General features: G+C 41.4%; 1 protein-coding gene across 1 annotated transcript in view; it reads right to left on the bottom strand.

Annotated features, from left to right (window-relative positions):
- Positions 1–11,544: 11,544 nt before the first annotated feature.
- WHAMM (WAS protein homolog associated with actin, golgi membranes and microtubules) overlaps positions 11,545–19,510 on the bottom strand; it is a 22,751-nt gene continuing 14,785 nt past the window's right edge. Inside the window, exons 8-11 of the mRNA XM_008062105.1 lie at positions 18,742–18,828; positions 18,400–18,495; positions 14,532–15,018; positions 11,545–12,333 (exon numbers count right to left, since the gene is read on the bottom strand). Of these exons, the coding sequence (XP_008060296.1) occupies positions 12,041–12,333; positions 14,532–15,018; positions 18,400–18,495; positions 18,742–18,828 (963 nt within the window). The 3' untranslated portion in view covers positions 11,545–12,040. The remainder of the gene's footprint in view (positions 12,334–14,531; positions 15,019–18,399; positions 18,496–18,741; positions 18,829–19,510) is intronic.

Genomic DNA, 19,510 nt, shown 5'->3' with positions numbered 1-19,510 from the left:
TTATGGTAGAACCTCATGTGGGGCTGGGTGCGTCCTTGGGAAGAAGGCAGCCATGATGTGTCTTAGTGTAGATACTAGAAAGAGGCTGCCTGGTGAGAGGGAGCTAGCTGCTGCTCTCTGAGAATAACCAAAAGTGGATTGTTGGTGTCATTCATCCTTCTGGAAGTTATCATTGTTTTATTCCCTTGAAATGTCACTGGATTTTGAAGAACCTGCAATATAAGCCAGAAGCTTGCAAATCAATATGTATATTTTTAAATGATATCATTGTTTAAAAGGACCCTAATTTCTGAGTACCTGACTTCCCCAAAGAAATAGTATGTATTTTGGAGATGGTGAGGTTGCCAGCTTGGAGAGAGAATCCTGTCTAAAAATGTTTGTTATTTAGAGTCTCTTCCTATCTCAAGAATAAAGGGTTTCTAGTTTCTCTTTAAACACTAACCAGGCAAGAAGTGACTTTGGTAAGAATTTTGAGCTGGATGAAATGTTCTAGTGGAGTGTGCATGAGTGTGTGTGTGTGTGTGTGTGTGTGTGTGTGTGTGTGTGTGTGTGTGTGTGTGTTGTAGAGGAAGCAGCAAGGGGAAGTGGGAGAAACAATAAGGAAGAGTTTAAAGAATATGTGTACCTAAGAGGAGGCTTTATTTCAGTATTTCTGGTGTGATGCTCTATGTTCTGGAATTCATTTATGAGAAAAGTTTGCGGGTCTTTTGTTTGAAGTGAACTGTACAGTGCCCTACTCTCTTTGACGGTGCACAGCCTTGTTACAGAGTGGTCTCCCAGGTCCCAGAGACCCCTGACATACCTGACAGAAGCTGACAAGCCATGGTGGAGTCCCTCGTGGTATACTTTGGCAGGTGATGGGCAGGTGCAGCTGTGAGGGTGTATTACTGTTTTTACTCTCTTATACCATTTTTAATAGAATGTCCTGACTTTACATCAGTTGTAGCAGTGTCTTATGATGTAATAGGGAAGAAGAAATTTCTTGCATCAAAAATAAGAGTTTAATAATAAGTATGGAATGGATAAGTAGACTTTACCACGAGTACATTTGTTTTTTTCTTAAAAGTTTTTTGGGTACATGAATAATATATACTTTTTTTTAAAGAAACTGTAGATGAGTGAAAAGAAAAAAAACACCTGTTTACACCATCTGATCATAACCACTGTTAACATTTCCGTATATATATTTTCAGACTTTTTTCTATGCATCTGTATTTGTTTTATTATTTTTCCAAGAAATATAGTTATATTATGCATACTGTTTTATTGTTTTATACCTTGTTTTTTCCCCTTTTAATGCTATATTGTGAATGTATTTCTATATCAGTAAATGTGGGATTATATCATTTTTGACATCTATGTTCATTGTACCTTGGATACTTAAGTTGTTTCCAGTTTTTTACTGTTGAGGACACAGTGAAATTTTTCTAACATCTTGGTGAATTTTTCAGGATGTTTACTTAGGAGAGTTTTCTAAAGCTGGACTTGCTGACTCAAAAGTATGCTTCTTCATGTGTGTGGTTCCTTCCTTTTCTGAGCATACAGGAAGGAGACTTCAGTCTCCACTCCTCTTGTACTCATTCAGGGTCCTGTGACTAGTCCTGGCTGATGAAATGTGAGCAGAGGTGACATATGAAGCTCCAGGCTGAGACTCAGTGCCCACGTGCAGTTCTCCAGTGTCTTGTTCCCTTGCCTCAGCAAACGGTGATGTCCCAGGGACAGATCCTGTCAGCCTGGGTCCCTGCATGACTGTGTAGAGCAGCTCCCTTTTTCCTTTCTTGTCACCCTCATCCACCGAGGTGTGGACGTGTAACGTGAATAAGTAATGTTAATAAACCTTAAGTGTTACGTCACTGGGATTTCAGAATTAATTTGTTACTGCAGCATAGCACATCCCAGCCTAACAATAAAAAACAGGTATGAGCCGGACTCGGTGGCTCAGCCTGTAATCCCGCGCCTTTGGGAGGCTGAGGTGAGTGGATCACCTGAGGCCGCGGGTTCGAGACCCGCCTGGGCAACTTGGCGAGACCTCATCTCTACAATAAATCAAAAACTAGCCGGGCTTGGTAGCGCGCACCTGTAGTTCCAGCTACTGGGAAGCCTGAGGCGGAAGGATTGCCGGAGCCCAGCTGGTGGAGGCTGCGGTGGCCGGGAGTGGCCACTGCACTCCAGTCTGGGTGACAGAGTGGGACTCCAACTCAAAACAAAGCAAAACAAAGCACATTTTTAGGACTTTTGCCTCAAATTGCCTTTCAGAAAGATGGTCCGAAATTATATGCCCACCAGCAGTGTGTGAGAGTGTCCTACTTTTGCTTAAACACTGGTGTTACCATGAAGGCAGGCAGCTAAAAAATTAATTTTTTGATTAAAATGTGACCCTCACTAGCAAAAATAATTACTGAATTGTATTTTTTTTTTTTTGTAGTTTACCCATTTGTCTCCTCTGGCCAGTTTTCTTAAAAGTGTTTAGCAGTCTCGTTGATTTTAAGAAGTTTATTTCATAAATATTGTAAAAAAATGTTTTTGGGTTGTATGTATAGCTTTTTAACAATGTTCAAATATTTTTTTAAATAACTTTTTAGTCAATTTATCTTTTTTATGGTTGCTGCCTTTGCTGTCATGCTTATGCATGTCTTTCCAATTTTAATCCCAAGGTTGTATAAATATTCACCCACTGTTTTATTCTTGTACTTTTACTGTTTCTTTCTCTTTTTTTGAGTTGGAATCTCACTCGCTCGCCCAGGCTGGAGTGCAGTGGCATGCTCACTGCCACCCCAGCGACAACCTGCTGGGCTCCCGCGATCCTTCCGCCTCTACCTTCCAAGTAGCCAGAACTACAGACACATGCTACCACACCCGGTTAATTTTTTGATTTATTATAGCAATGAGGTCTCGCCAAGTTGCCCAGGCTGTTCTAGAACCTGTGGGCTCATGCAATCCCCTCACCTCAGCCTCCCAAAGTGCCAGGATTACAGGCTTGAGCCACCATGCCTGGTGTTTCTTTTTAAACAGTTAAATCTCAGATCTGTCTGGCACTTATTTTCTAAATTGACCCAATGCTACTTATTCATATGATGTTTGAGCAGATGTAATATATGTAGCTCCAGGCTGAGACTGAATGCCTGTGTGCAGTTCTCCAGCGTCTGTGTTCTCTTGCCTCGGCAAACAGTGATGTCTCAGGGACAGATCCTGTCAGCCTAGGTCCCTGCATGACTGTGTGGAGCAGCCCCTTTTACTCCTTTCATGTCATGTGAAAAATCTATCCTTTCTCTGTCTTATATGAAATCTCATTTCTCTATGTGAAATCCCATTTTTACTGTAGAAGAGGAGACCCCCCCAAAACCAGAATTTGTTTATAAAAAATTGTGTATTTATTCTTACATGGTTAAGCTTCAGTCACCTTTAAAGTACTCTGTCTGATGTAGTACACCTATCAAGATGCTTTTTCCACTGCTCAGTTTTTGAACTCATCAATTTTGATGCCTTTTAGTGCTTCTACCATTTTTTGTTTTACCTCTTCTACAAAAACGTTTCCCTTTGAGGATATTTTTCATTGGGGAAACAAAAAAGTGACTCAAGGCAAGATCAGGTAAATAGGGAGGGTAGGTCACAGGGGTCAAGCCATTTGTGATCAAAAACTGCTGAACACTCAGTGCAGTGTGGGCAGGAGCAATCGTAAATCACCCATCATAAAATGGCAAAGGCATTGAAAGAATCTCCAAAAAAAAAAATTCACTGAAGTCAAATACAGCCTCTTACAACAGCACTAAGCTGGTACACTGATGCCCATGGGTTCCTAGAGCACTTACTTAGCCGTTAAATCCTGTACTACAAGAAGCCTACCCTCCAAAAGATAATTCTGGGGGTTTTTATGCCCCCTTTGCATACCCAATTCTTCTATTGGGTGCTTAGGATAAGCACACTGTTCTTAGGTGTGCTCTGAGCTCTCTGTTGTGGTCCGTTATCTACGTGTGCTGGTAACCACACTGTTTTGACCATCATGGCTTTGGACTAAATGTCCCCATTAATTAAACTTTTTTTCCAAAATTTCCTATATTTTGCATATTAATGCTTCCAAGAGAAATTTTATAATGTTTAGAAGACCTGAAATTGGGTTGTGTAAAATGTACATATTAATATAGAATTAACATCTTTATAACCAGCCTTTCGGTAAATTTATAATATTTTATGTCTTTCAACCCATTTTTTCTAGTACAGGTAATTTTTGTAGTTGTGGTTGCTATTGTGAGATGTTTGTTAATTTTTTAATTACTTATTGTTAGTATATAGGCACACCACTTTCTTTCTTTCTTTTTTAATAAGAATAGTGATTTATTTTCAAAATGGAGCCTAGCTTATCTTGGGATCTATTTTTTTTTTTTAAGTCTATGTCTGACTCTGTCGCCCAGACTGGATGGATTGCAGTGGCATGATCACAGCTCACTACAGCCTAGACCTCCTGGGCTCAGGCAATCCTTCTGCCCCAGTCTCCTAAGTAGCTGAGACTTAAGGCACACACCACCATGCCTGGCTGATTTTTAAATTTTTTTGTAGAGACAGGTCTTGCTATGTTGCTTAGGCTGGTCTCGAACTCCTGGGTTCAAATGATCTTCCTGCCACAGCCTCCCAAAGTTCTGGGATTATAGGCATGAGCCACCATGCCAAACAATATCATTACTTTTAAAATGAAAATTAACAGACATATGGAAAAATATTCCATGTTCATGGATTGGAAGGAAAAAAAGAAAATTAAATCCATTGGTTTTTCCGATGTCAAACATTAAATAAAAGTTATGTAAATTTTAAAATTATGTAAAAAGCATAATGTAGAAAATGAAAGTCCTCCATAATCAAATCACTTGCCCTAAAATAACGGTCAAAAATTGATGCATATTTTTCAGTTTTTTTTTCTAAAATATGTTTTCATTCTGACCATCTGATTGAAACTTTATGCTACTTGTATTTTTCACTTGGCAATAGATCTTCCTACATCAGTACATACCAATCTACCTCATTCTTACCTCTGCATAAGAGAATAGTATGTGGCTGTATGATCATTTATTTAATTTGGCAATTGGTTACTTATTTTGTAACTAGCCAATTACTGAATTCTCTTCATTCTAAAGTTTTTGCTGTTGTTGATTTCTTTTGCTATTTTCAGGTGGGTAATAGATCTGGGTAGTGATGATAATTTTGGCTACATATTTTTAATAATCTTATTTCACTCTCTTGACTCATCACATTGACCAACACATTTGGAACAATGCTAAATAACACTGTGCTGGTATTGTACGTTCTTCTTTCTTTCTTTTCTTTCTTTCTTATCTATTTTTTACGTAGACTATCTCTAGTGTTTCTCCAAGAGTATAAATTTGACTCTTAGTATAAAACAATTTTAATTTTTGAATTTATACATTAAAGTTATGCCCTTCAATTTATAGTTTGCTGAAAATTTTTTCAGTAATGAATGTCGAGATTTTATTTAAATGGCTTCTTCTTCACATCTTTCACGACGATCAAATGGTTTTTCTCATTTATGACTCACGAGGAGTCATTTTAATGGATTTGCTAATGTTAAGTCCTCTGTGCATTTCTAGAAAAACCTGATGTAGTCAGAGTATATTATTCTTCTAACATACATCTCCTTTCTATGTTAACAGTGGTTATTTATGATTGGTTGGTCTATGGGAGATTTTTATTTTGTGTTTCTTAACTGTATTTTCTGGTTTTTCTACAAAGATCATGTATTACCTGTATAATAAAAATAAGAGCTTTAAGATGAGAAAAAAATATTATTCTGGATTTGGTTTTCTCACTTTATTTCTGAGTTTTTCATATCTAAGATGAATAACTGTACTTTTTTTCTGCTGTCTTTGTCAGGTATTGATGTTGAGTGTGTTAATTTCTTTAAAAAAAAACTTGGGAAGCACTTTTCTATGCTCTAGGGAAGTTTAAATAATATTTAGAATTTTTTGCCTTTGAAGTTTTTATAACATGAATAAAACTGTCCAAGTCTAGTGCCTTTTTAGGAAATAATTATTTGATAATTTTTTCAGTTTTTCCCCACGCTCTTCAAACTTCCTTCCTAGTCTATACATTTTTGGCAATTTAAATTTTCCTAAATCGTTATTCTGTTATGATTTTCAAATTTGTTTGCATACAGCTGTATCATTCTTTCTCATTCATAATGTTGTATGTTTGTTCTTTCCCTTTTTGTTCTGCTTAGTTAGAATTAGTCTACTTTATTGGTCTTTCAAAGAAACAACTCTGGGATTTATATCTTAAGTTACCATTTTACCATTTTATGATCTTTTTCTTATTTTTTGCTTTATTGTTATTTTTTCTATCTTCTCAAGAATGCCATTTTAACTTTTTCTTGCTGAATAAAAGACACAGTCACTAGTATTGTGAGGCTATGACTTCTCCTCTGAATACATCTGTATCCATATCCCTTAAATTTTAATGTATGGTGTTCTAAGTTATAAATAATTTATGATTTCAGATTTACTATTTTTTACTGAAGTTTTTTGAAATTACATTTTTAAGTTTCCAGGTAGTTTGATATTTTTGTTGTTGTTGCTTTAACATTTGTTACAAACTTCTAGTTTTATTTTCTTGTTATCAAAGAGGGTATGGCCTGTACAACCTGTGCATTTTGAAGTTTATTGATTTTTTTTGAGACCTAATCATGTTTTAGTTTTAATATAAATATTCCCAGGACACTGGAGAAAAAAAGTATATTCTCTGATGGGAACAAAATTCAATCAAATATATTAATTTGACCTTATAAAGTATTGTGGACCTTTAACTTATTTGATTCATTAAAAACTAAGAAAGAGATGTTAGTCTCTTACTATTGTATTTCTATTTCTCTGTTTCTGATAGTTTCTGCTTTATGTGTTTCTGTTTGATGTTACTTGACAAATGATCTTTTTATATTTAAAGGGGAAAAATATTTGTGAATTTTACCTGATTTTGTTGTTGCTTATGTAGAAATACATAGTTCAGTACAATATTTGTGTCTGTTTTTTAAGTCAACAAAACTCTTTCAGAAACCCTCTGTATCTTAACAAGATGTTTTGGAAGTTCTTGATCTCCCACTGTAGGCTGATGTCCTCTGGGGCCGCTTCCTGAGCCAAAGCAAGAGTGGATTGAAGGCTACTAGCCTTTGGGATAGAATGAGTATGCCAGCATTTCCAGTTCCTGCTTTGGGGCAGCCCCGTGTGTGGGGATGTTTAGGGATGTCTGTCCTTCATCTGGTCACGTTCTGCCTCAGTGGGGCCCACTGAAGCTTTTCTCAACCCAGAAGGCACTGTTCTTCTGCAGGGACTAGCCTTCTGAGGACACGACAGCAAAAAATGTATGCTTGTGTGCCAGGTTGTTGGGGGAAAAGTGAATTTCAGAGACTCGCCCTATCAAAGATTTTTTCAGAGCTTTGAACAGGTTATTCACATGTGTCTGGTTATGCCAAACACAGAACTAACTTTTCCCAGACGTGTAGGAGGGCTGAGTCCCAGCCCTCAGCTCAGGAGTGAAAGAAATAGGACCACTTCTGTTTTTCCTTCATTCAAGTAACTTTCTGTTTTGAGCTCTTGTTCCATCAGGCTCATGTAATTTAATTTCAGTCAATTCCAGGGTTCCCTTTTATCTAGAGGTGAGTCCTTGATGGTTCTGTATGGGCAGCTTCCGTCTTCCAAGGTGTTGGGGTGAGTACCCATGTCTGCTGGGATGTCCCCGTTCCCCCCAGCTTGCCCTCTTTCACATCTGCGTCATGCTTGGGACACAGGGATTGCTCCAACGTTCTGTACCACAGGAATCCCTGGGAGGCTGCCCTCAGCGCCCCCTGCCTCGGCCCTCCGAGCACCATCCCCCATCTGGGGCCGAGAAGACATCAGGTGGGGATGACTTAGCTCCAAGGGATTACTAGGTAAGCCAGGGGCATGTCTGCACAGGAGACCAGACCACTGAGTGGAAGTGATCCTGTGGCCACTACCACCACTTGTTTGCCTTGTGGGATGGCCACAGCCCCAGCCCTGCCTCCCAAAAGTTGGCCCCACTCTACCTTCAAGTGTGGGCACCATATGTGTGCCCTTTCTCTTGCTGCCTGCACAGTGGGTTCTGCAGTCCTGTGCTTCTCCCTCCTGCCATCCCCATCTCCTCACCACTGCTGCTCTCCCCAGCCCTTCCCTGCCTGTTTGTGGTGCCCTCACTCCAGGCTGTCTTCTGGTTCTTCTTATGCAGAGCTGCCAAAGGCTTCTTCCTGAGGTGAGGGGTGTATCAGACTCTAGCCCTGTGTTCTACTGGCTCCCCCACCCACCCACGAGGTCACACCAGGCTCCTCCAGGTCCCGCCCATGCCTCACTGTTGCATGATCTGTCTTGTTTCTGCTGTTCCCACTTCCTAGAATCCTTTCTCTGCTCCACCGTCATTCCTGTTCTTAGGCCCCAAAAGCCTCAGCCTGCGGGATGAAGCTCAGCCACGGCCAGGAGTCTTCTCAAGCCTCTTGCATCGCTTTTACATCATGAACTCTTATTTTCACTTAACAAATATCTGAGAACCTTTATGCCTAGGCCCTGGGAACCAATGGTGGAAAGACTCAGTTACTTTCCACAAATCTGTGATGTTGCATGGACAGGCAAGATGATATGCTGCAGGTGTGAGTGGAACCCAGCTGATGGGGACGTGTGAGACTCCCTGCCAAGACAGCCCTCACAGGTGGCCAATAACAGGGGCCACCGCACCGTCAGCTTCTCCAGAGCTGGGATGACCCCAGGCTGCTTTGAAGGCCTCTTGAACACCAGGCCTCAGGATTGCTGACCTTACGAGGAGCCCACAGGGGCTCTGAGTGTGCCTTCTCACTCTTCCCACCTCTCCAGCCCCCGCGGATCTTCTCTGCCTGGGGTAGTAGCAGTGCTTTCCTGAGGACGGTCTTCAGACCACCTGCTTCAGAGCCATTTGCGTTGCCAGCCCATCCCAGGAAAAAGCCTTTCTGGACTAGGACCTTTGCTTTCTGAGCCTGGAAACCTGCATTCTAGCAAGCTCCTGTAGACAGAATGGCCCCCAACAATGTCCACCTCTTAATCCCTGGAACCTGTAACTGTTACCTTACATGGCAAAAGAACTTTGTTTATTCATTTGTGCATTCCTTCCCTCTGATGGGATTTGAATTGGGGAATCAAGCAGGTACTAGCAGTAGCTAGAATCAAGAGGTTTTGGATTCATGAACACATCATGTGAAACCATGTAGTTGAGTGGCTTTAGAGAGCAGAGGTTCTCAAACCTTAGGATCTGTAAACTCAGATGGGAAGATTATCCTGGATTATCTGGGTGGGCCCCATTTAATCACAGGAATTCTTAAAAGCAGAGAGCCTTTCCTTGGAGTCAGAAAGATAGAAAAAGGGTCAAACAGATAAGACATTAATGGCTTTGAAGATGGAGGAAGAGGCCACAAGCCAAGGAACATGGGCAACCTCGGAAACCAGAAAAGATAAGGAAATGGCTTCTCCCCAGAGCCTTTAGAAAGGAATGCATCCATGTCAAAACCTTGGTTTTAGCCCGGGGAAACCCATGTTAGACTTCTGGCCTATAGACCTATAGGATAATTTGTGTTTCAAGTCACTGCTTCTGTAGTAATTTGTTATGGCCGCAAAAAAAACCCAATATACTCCTCATGAGTTTACAGACCTTAAGGTTTGACAACTTCTGCTCTATAAAACCAGTCAACTACATGGTTTCAAAGATGTGTAGTCATTAATCAAAAACCTCTTGATTCTAGCTCAATGCAGATTCCTTCAGAGGGAAGAAATGAACAAATGAATAAATAAGTCTGATTGGCCCGGTCCTTGTTTTTCAATCCAGGACAATCCACTGGATGGACACCGTCAGTTACAGATTAACTATCCTAGGTTCAAATGCCAATCCCTGATCTAGTGAGCTTTGGCCAGAGGCCAGTCTCCAAGACAAGGTACAGTGGTCATTTAGGAGAAAGAAGGGTCAGAGAAGAACGCTGTGAGGTTGAGACCAAAGGATGGGTGTGGGTTTGCCAGGACATGCAGGGTGTGGGGCAATTCCAGGCATTTAGGCTTAAGAGAGAAGGTTCTTTGGGAGCAGGCAGCAAGCATCTTGGTATTATTGAAGCAAAACCTGCAGTAAGGAAAGGGGCTGCCCAGGGAATAGCAGCCAGGTCCCTGAGGGTTTTTTGTGTGCCATGCTGTGGGGCCAGCCCTTGCGTCTGTTGGAAAGCCAGGGAGAAGCAAAGAAGTGCTTTGGAGGGTAGTTTGGAGAGCTTTGCAGCTAGACAACAGGAGACGTACTTGTCCCTCTGCCCCCAACCCCTATTCTGCCCCTCTGCCCTTGGCTCTGAATTCCCTGAAGCCAAAGTCTGGATTTGCTTCAAGCCTTGGCTGAAAGAAGAGGGGAAAGGGAGACACGAGAAGAGATGGTTCCAGACAAGTTTTGACACACCTCAGACACAATTGGGCCAGGAACTTTGAGAGAACTCTTTTGAAAGAATTCCTTTTTTGAAGGCCCTTTGTCTTTGGCAGCCCCTAGAAAGCAAATTCTAATAATTATCCCAGCCTGATTTTCTCAAAATGCTGAGACAATAATTAAAAGCAATACCAAACTGCAAAATAAACAAAGTCCTACAAATGGCTAATGGTTTTTGCCATTTAAAAAAATTCCACCTTCTTTCCAGAGGACCAGTTTGGTGCTAAGCTTGGCCTGTCTGTGGAGGGAAGGAGGCCCGGGGCATAGCCACTTGCCCCGCCTCTGGGTTTAGAAGTGAAGCCCAGGAGGGTATGTCCCCCAGGGGAAACACTCCTGGTAGCCTGGGAGGGAGCAGCAGGCACAGGGGCCAGTGTAGAGTCAGGACTTGGCCCATCAGACTCTAGAGTGGCATCAGATCCAGACTGGCAGAGTGAGGCATGTGATGCACAGGAGTTGGCTTTGAGTTCCAGGAAGATAGGACATGCAATAGACCCATGGGCAATCTGGCAGAGGCCACACTGAAGGATCTCAGTCAGGCACAGGCCAGGTCCAAGCTGCAGTTCCTGAAGAGGGAGCCAGATCTCTCCTAGCTATGCCAGCTGAGGTCCCTCAGGCTGGTGTAGGCCAGAGTTAGTGATGAAACTGGAAGTAGGAAAATGGTTGGTCTACAACAGGACTTTTCATCTTGTTCTAGGGAAACCCAGGATTAACATCACAAGTGAGGGTGATGAGGTTAGTGTGCAGACACTTACACTTAGCAGTGTGAGAAGTGAACGGACTGCTTTGTACTGGCCCTTTCCCTGTCCTAATTTTAATAGTTTCAACCAAGGAGGAAAAGAGATTTCAGCTTGAGACTTCGGTTCCTGAGGGGAACCACACTATTCCCCCACCTTTAATATTTGCCTTAATACATGTTTAGCTGAAACTTTATTAAAAACTTTAACACCACCCAGGCAGGGAAGCCTTTGCTTTTACAGCAGTTAACATATGTTTTCATTGCCTCATCAGCAACGCTGATACATTATAAATAGTTCTTTATAGTAAGTATACACAGTGTTTGATACATAAAATAAATTTTATTTAAATATTTAAAATAACTCATGACTATAAGCAATTAACTCTGAGTATTGCTAAAATAACATTCACATTCAAACCTGTAACTCTGAGAAACCACTATACCATATGCATAGGAGGCCACAGTCAGTAGTCTAATAGTGAACACCAGAGTAGTGTAAACTTTCAGAATCAAGGAATGATTCTAGATCACCTATGCATGGTGAGAAATAAATGCTATTCTCCTAAGCCAGCAACACTGCTTATGAGTTTTCATGCCCCAACTGCAGATTGGTGTGAAAGTCCACATCTCTGCTTCCCTCCCAGTTTTAAGAGCCACAGTGTCACAAAAAAGTTGCAGTATCCCACACAAAGCCCTGCTGATTTTTCAGGGTGTTATGTGGCCCAGCTATCAAGCACCCTGTCCACGTGCTTTATCAAGAACAGGCTTGGCACCCCTGCTTCACCCAAGGTGCCTTTGTCGAACTTGGAGAAGAGCTCACCGGTCCCACTGGCCAGGGTCCTGCTCGTCGCTGTCCTCCTCGGAGTCAGCAGACACTTTCTGGATTCTCTGGAGAGCTGCCTTGATACTCCTTTCAAGGTCACTGGTTGGTTTCCTGCTGGGGCTTGGGCCAAACTCTGGGTGAACTTTCTTCAGTTTTACCCCTTGCCTTATGGCAGCCAGAATGTGCTCATTGACTGAGGTGCGGGGAGAGGGCACAGCAGGCACTTCCACTTTCCGGAGTGGGGTTTTGCCATGCCTTAAGGAGGCCAACACTTCATCCATAGATCCTGAAGTTGAATAAACAGAGTGAGTACCATCAAGAAAACATACTCTTTCTCCTCAGGTTGACAGAACATTATTGTACTAAAGTTGGTAAATTTCATATCAGTTAATGCCATCATTTAAACAAACAATCGTTATTCCATTAACTTAGCATGCCTTGATTACCTGCTGAACAGATCGGCAATAAGCTCCTGGTTTGAATCCAAGACAGTTTGTTAATGTTTTCACTTGACCACTTGATTTCCACTAACTTCTTTAAATCCATAGCAATTTACTGGCACAGTCATGCACACCTTCTGCCAGAATGACTGTTTTTCAAGACTCAGACATTGTAATCTTTCCCTGCGATTGTGAAGAGAGGATGGATACCTGCGGTGGGAATAATCTCTTCCACTGCATATGACTGGGAAACCTCTGAAATCTTATCTCCTTTATTTCCCTGCCCACTTAAAAAAAAATTTACCCTGCTCTGTTTACCTTCAGTCTTGAATATTAGTCAGTGATGACTCATCCTATGACAATGGAGTAAGTAGGTTTCTACACATGAAAAGGCTTAAAGTAAAATTTTAACTAGCAGCCCAGTGCACCGGAGGGGGTGACACTAGCACATTTTTCTGAATATAGTGTGTTGAATTCCACCCACATCACCATGAGGTGGCCTACATGCTTTATTTTTGAGGTTGTGAAATGCTGTCAAAACACAAATTAGATCTGTTTCAAGGTTCTGGTGAGGAGAAGCTCTTTATCACTCTGGTACCTTGAGATCCCTGATAGGGTAAAATCTTTTATCACCTGCTGGAGACAGGGGCATGACTGTGGCCACTGATTTAGAGATCTTCCAGGTAGGGCTTCAAGATTAATAGTTATTTCTAGTTCAGGGTTGAAAGACCATGCGATGGCTAACAAAAGGCTATCTCACTTTGGATTTAATCCTATAACTTGTTATTACAACTTCCTTCTGGAAGTAATAAGACAAATTTCACAATCAAGGTATTTTGTGATGTTAATTTGTACTTTCTTATTCTTGTCAGTGAATTGAGGCAGTGTGAGTTGAATAGTGCTTCCCAGAACATGTACATTAAACCTGAGCTGGGACTGCGGCTCCCCACAAAGATCTGCCCACAACCAAAGTCCCATCTAGACAGGCATGCCAGACAGCATGTAAGTTCTCACTTTTCATTCACCTGATGGTGTTGCACACCCCATGGAAGCAGGCCATGGGTCTCCACCTAATGGTGTGGACATTTTCATTTGTATTTGGTTCTAGGAACAGTGAAACCCTGAACTCAATAACCAGAATGCTCAATTAAGCAGAATTGCAGTTTGGAACTATTATATTTATATCATTCATGTTACCTATTACAGTAACCTTGCCTATTCTAGGTGGAGATGCTCAAGCATGTTGGGGTTTTTTTGTTTGAGTTGAGGTCTCGCTCTGTCACTCAGGTTGGAGTGCGGTGGCACACTCACAGCTCACTGCAGCCATGACCTCCTGGGCTCAGGTGATCCTTCCTCAGTCTTCCAAATAGCTGAAACTACAGGTGCACACCACCATGCCCGGTTAATTTTTTTTTTTTTCTAGAGACAAGGTCTCACCATGTTGCCTAGGCTGGCCTCGAACTTCAGAATGATAGCCCTACTAAATATTCAAGTGTATTCAGTGTACTGTACTTGCTAAGACAAAAAGTGCTCCACTTCTTCTTTTTGACTCATTACATTTTAGAAAGAGTAACAGTAAAGTTCCTCAGTCTGCCAGTCAGTCTGTAAGAACAGCCTTCTATATACTAGCTAATATTCCTCTGCAGTAATTTCCAACCAATATTCTGCTTGGAATGCAGCAAGTTAATTCTGTAAAGAACTCAGAGGTGCAACAGTACTAAAAAATATTCCAATGGTAGAAATTAAATACATACTGATTAAGAAATTTGAAATAGGTTGACATGTTAACAACATCAGAAATTCTAAGTCATGTGATCATTAAATATATACAGATGGGGTTTTCAAGCTTAGCATTTAATGAAACTCAGATTTAAACTATACTTTGCAAAAAAAGGTAATACTCAAGGCAACAAATACTGGAATATTTTTAAACTGTAGTGAATTCTAAAAAAGATTTTGATTGGAAGATGATAGCTTCTAAAGCCAGAATATGTCAACAGCTTAATAGCCCATGGTGAGCAGGGACAGAACCGCAGCAAATTACCTGGGCACTGAAAACTTTCCAGGGAATCATGTGGTCTCTCAGGCAATCCACACACTAGAGGAAGTGGCTGGTCATCTTTTACTGTAGTCCTGTAGCCTACATTCTGGTGAGTTGCAGCTTGAGAGGACAAGGACAGAGCAGGGAGAGGGGGTGGTGGTGGAGGAGGAGGAGGCGGCGGTGGGGGAGGAGGCAGCAGCGGTGGTGGCAGCCACGGCAGTAACAATTCCCCACCAGATGTATGGTGTATTTGGTCACCAGCTGGAACAGAAACCTGGACAGGGATATTTCCAAGACAGTCTTGACACTTGAGGGTTTTCACATTACTAACTTCCAATAAGGGAACACCTCTGGTTTTCCTAGAGGATGGGTTTTTTACCGATGCCATCTGGGAAACTGGTGAGGACGTCTGCTGGGAAAGGCCACCTGGCAGGGTAGGAGCCACAGATTCTGAGCAAGAGGTGTTTAGGACAGACCAAGCTGGGCGTTTCTGAAAATGGAAAACTGTGGTAAGGAATTTGCCACAAATGCAAACCATCAAAATGCTAAAACTTTCTATAAATAAATCTATAAATAAACACTGACACATTTCTGTGCATAGGTGGTCTAATTCACAAAGTGGCTGCTTCTCATTTGTATAGCCATTCTTGCTATTGAACCCACTTTTCATGTATTACAAATAAGCATTTTTCTGGGCACAGTGGCTCACACCTGTAATCCTAGTACTTTGGGAGGCTGAAATGGGAAGAATGCTTGAGCCCAGGAGTTTGTGACCAGCCAGGGAAACAGCAAAACCTTGTCTCTACAAAAAATAAAAAATAGTTAGCGGAGCATGGTGGCACAGGCCTGTAGTCCCAGCTACTTGGGAGACTGAGGTGGAAGGATCACCTGAGCCCAGGAGGTAGAAGTTGTAGTAAGCCATGATCATGGCACTGCATTCCAGTCTGGGCAACAGAGATCCTGACCCACAGGAAAAAAAAGAAAAGAAAAGAAAATATAGCAGGATACAAAATAACATGTATTATGATTATAAACATGCAATAAAAGAGCTTATGAAAAATGCCCTGTAGTTCCAGCTACTTGGAAGCCTGAGGCGGAAGGATCACCAGAGCCCAGCAGGTCGAGGCTGTGGTGGCCAGGAGCGGCCACTGCACTCCAGTCTGGGCGACTGAGTGAGACTCCAACTCAAAAAAAATAAAAGAAAGAAAGAAAAATGCCAGCAGAACGGACATTAAAGTAACAGCTGTTAATAAGGACCGTGGATATTTCTTTTCTCTAACTTTCAAGCTTAGAGTAAATTTCAGAATTTAAAAATTTAAGCTTAAAAAGTTCTAGTTTTCCAGGTATTAATTTGAAAGAGAAAAACCTAACCCTACAGAGAACTAATCTTGAGAAAGAGGTGGTCCCTAAGTAAGGTACTGATTGGCCAATAAATCATAAAATGTAATACTATGGAGCCATTAAAATGAAGTAGACCTACAGATATTTACATGAAGATATCTCAGAAACAAAATGCAAGTCAAAGAAACTGGCAAGGGACGCATAAAATATGATGCTATAAACTTAAAACACACATCATGTAATACATGGTGAAGAGTATTTCTATCTCCCTCACATTCTTCTCCTTTCAGGACAAACAGCAAAGTCATGGCAACAAGCCCCCAGCTGTACTGATACAGACACAAGCCATGTAGCTGTCACCCTGCAGCTTTCTGTCAGAGAGCATGCCAGCAGAAAGAGAACCCCAGAGACTCTGGGCCAAAAGGCTGAACTCCAATAGCTATCCAATCATCGCCCTGCTGTTGGGGATCCCCCAAACACCCAAGGATCCCCTCCTAGGATCCCAGCATCAGCAAATCACTGTGACTCTAGACTGTTAAGTTCCACCTTATATTGCTGGGCAGTCTGTCTAGCCAGAACAAATCAAATTCTTTAGCTCACAACAGCCCTCCAGATATTCAAAACACAACTCCTCTGATCTCAACAAATATGCATCACATGATTTTATTTCTTGTTTTCTCCCTCCCTACTTACTTCCTTCTAAATGTGCTCAAATTGGCTTTGTCCCCTTAAAGGGTGGTACTTCTTGATAAACAGAGAACTCCCTCATTCTACAGAGAATACTTGTGTTCACACATGCCCAAACCTATAAGCCTTCATCACACAGGTGACTCATTAAGCCAAAGGAAACTATTTTCCCCTAAATTTAAGCCCCACACTCTTTCCTATCACACAAGTGTATATATCTCCATTATGGGGTTTTTTGGACTAGTAAATCAGTAATTTACCATCCATATTTGAAGAGGTGATCTGCATTGCCAACCAACTCATTGATCTGAGTCAGGGAGACAGACTTGTAGCTGCTCTCAGATCCCTTCCTCCATATTGAGTCCACTCAGTTATTCAGTACCCTCTTGGTGACGGCGACCAACTAGTTACTCTCTGTCTCACTGCTCTACATTTATCCAGTATTCGCATAGCTCCCTTGCAATCCATTGTTCCCACTGCAATTCACACCCAGGCCCTGATCCAAGCCAGTTACATCAGAATCTCTGAGGGTGACTGGGCACTGGTACTTAGTCAATGCTCCCTGGATGATTCTGATGTGTTGTCCAGGCTGAGAACCCTGGTGGTGGCTCTGGTGTAAGAGAGACTTGGCTTCAATTTCTGTTCTGTTTAACCTTCGGTTAAGTTGTGGAACCATTCTGAAGCTTGGTTACTCATCTGTAAAGTGGTGATGATAATATCTCACAAGTTCATTATAAGAACTAAGTAAACTGACTATAAGGTGCCAGCACAGTGCCTGGTATACAGAAGGCATCCAATATTTACTCCAGAATGTTTTCTGGAATAAAATGGGTTGTTTCCTCTTTTAGGGGCAGCAATAAATTTAGGGTCTTTATTAAGAGGGGAGAAATGAGAGCAGGTCTATATTTTATAGTCAATAATGTTCTTAAATAAGTCCCTGTTTAAATAGGTTTTAAAACAACCTTTTTACTTTTAGATAAATGGTTTAATGTGATGGATATACCTATTACCCTGATTTGATCATGTACATGTATCAAAATATCACACTATAAGTATGTACAATTATTATGTGTCAATTAAAATAATAAAAGCAAAATATAGGATAATTAAAACAAAGTTGGTAGGTACCAAAAAAATGAAATGAAACCTATTTGTTTTTAACACAGTACTTTCACTATACTTATGTCACACTGCTTCCTTGATAATATTTTAAATAATTCTTTATCATAAAAGAGGGGAAAGTCAGCAAAAGTCAAGAGTAACTGAACTTTTTTCAGTCTAAACCACAGTGGGCACAATTCAGTGAGGTGAGAGGAAGAGCAGGAACCCAAGTGTTGTGATGTCAAAAAATAGCAGTTATTGGCTGGGTTTGATAGCTCAGCCCGTAATCCCAGCACTTTGGGAGGCTGAGGCAAGTGAATTGCCTGAGCCCATGGATTCAAGACCAGCCTGGGCAACTGGCAAGACCTCATCTCCTCAATAAAAAATTAGCGGCATGGTAGTGCACGCCCTATTTGGAAAGCAAAGCAAAAGGATCCCCTGAGCCCAGCAGATCGACGCTGGGATGGCTGTGAGTGTGTCACTGCACTCCAGCCTGGGTGACAGAGTGAGACTCTGACTCAAAAAAAAAAAAGTTGCAGTTATTTTGTATCATGATGTTTGAAACATTGATATTCTAATTTTTTGTTTTCCATTTAACACAAATAATGGTATTTTTAAAGCACTTCATGTTCTGAATTACCTATTCCTAATACTTTATACTTTCTTCCTAGGATAGGTGATCTTTATTTATTTCCCAGAAAATAAATTCTGATTTCTAAAATTGATTGCTTCTAGAACGTACCTCTTTAAATGCTCTCAATCGCTGGAGTGTTTTTTGGCGTTCTTGGTTTATCCATTCTTTTTTCTTTTGCTCTTCTTCTTTTATCTTGTCTCTTTTCTATATTTAAACAAATACATTTGTAAACTGCTCAAAATTGTAATAAAATATGTCTTGACATATAATCAAAATATGTCTTGACAAAGAATGGGGCTGTAAGTGACATCAACACTGCCCAAGACTATGCCCAGGCTGTGAGACTGGAGGGGAGAGGCTGACAATTGCAGGTCCAGGGCGGTGGAAATCCAATTTCCACAAGTTTGGTTACCTTTTATAAATATAAAACATTTTCCTTCAGCAACTCACCATCTGAATACTGTGATGCTGATGAAAATATCTTATGCTTTCTTCAGCCTGTTGCAATCTGAGCCGACGATTTTCTTTACATTGATCCTGGTGGAATAATATAAATCATCTATGTGATTTTAATATTACCATGGTATAGCATAAAAGGCTAAAAGGAAAACACTGCATTTGAGCTGTAATATAAAGCATTCATTAATATTAGATTCTGGTCTGTGGCTCAGTGGTACCACCCCCTCCACGGTCATGTGAGGAGAACTGATTGACTGCTTGTAAGTATAATTTGTGTCTTTTTCTTTTTTTTTGAGTTGAAGTCTTACTCTGCCGCCCAGGCTGGAGTGCAATGGCATGATCATGGCTACTGCAGCCTTGATCTGCTGGGCTCAGGCAATTCTTCCACCTCAGCCTTCCAAGTAGCTAGAACTACAGGTACGCACTATCACGCCTGGTTAATTTTTCATATTAAAAAGAAGTCTCGCTGGACTCGGTGGCTCAGCCTATAATCCCACGCCTTTGGGAGGCTGAGGTGAGTGGATTGCCTGAGCCCGCAGGTTAGAGACCCGCCTGAGCAGTGAGACCTCATCTCTACAATAAATCAAAAAATCAGCTGGTCGTGGTAGTGCGCACCTCTAATTCCAGCTACTCAGAAGGCTGAGGTGGAAGGATCGCCGGAGCCCAGCAGGCCGAAGCTGCGGTGGCTGGGAGCGGCCACCGCACTCTAGTCTGGGTGACAGAGTGAGACTCCAACTCAAAAAAAAAAAAAAGAAGTCTC

Source organism: Carlito syrichta, unplaced genomic scaffold, assembly GCF_000164805.1.
Source record: "Carlito syrichta isolate Samal-C Ts95f unplaced genomic scaffold, Tarsius_syrichta-2.0.1 Scaffold305654, whole genome shotgun sequence".
NCBI lineage: Eukaryota > Metazoa > Chordata > Mammalia > Primates > Tarsiidae > Carlito > Carlito syrichta.
This window is presented reverse-complemented; position numbering and strand designations above follow the sequence as displayed.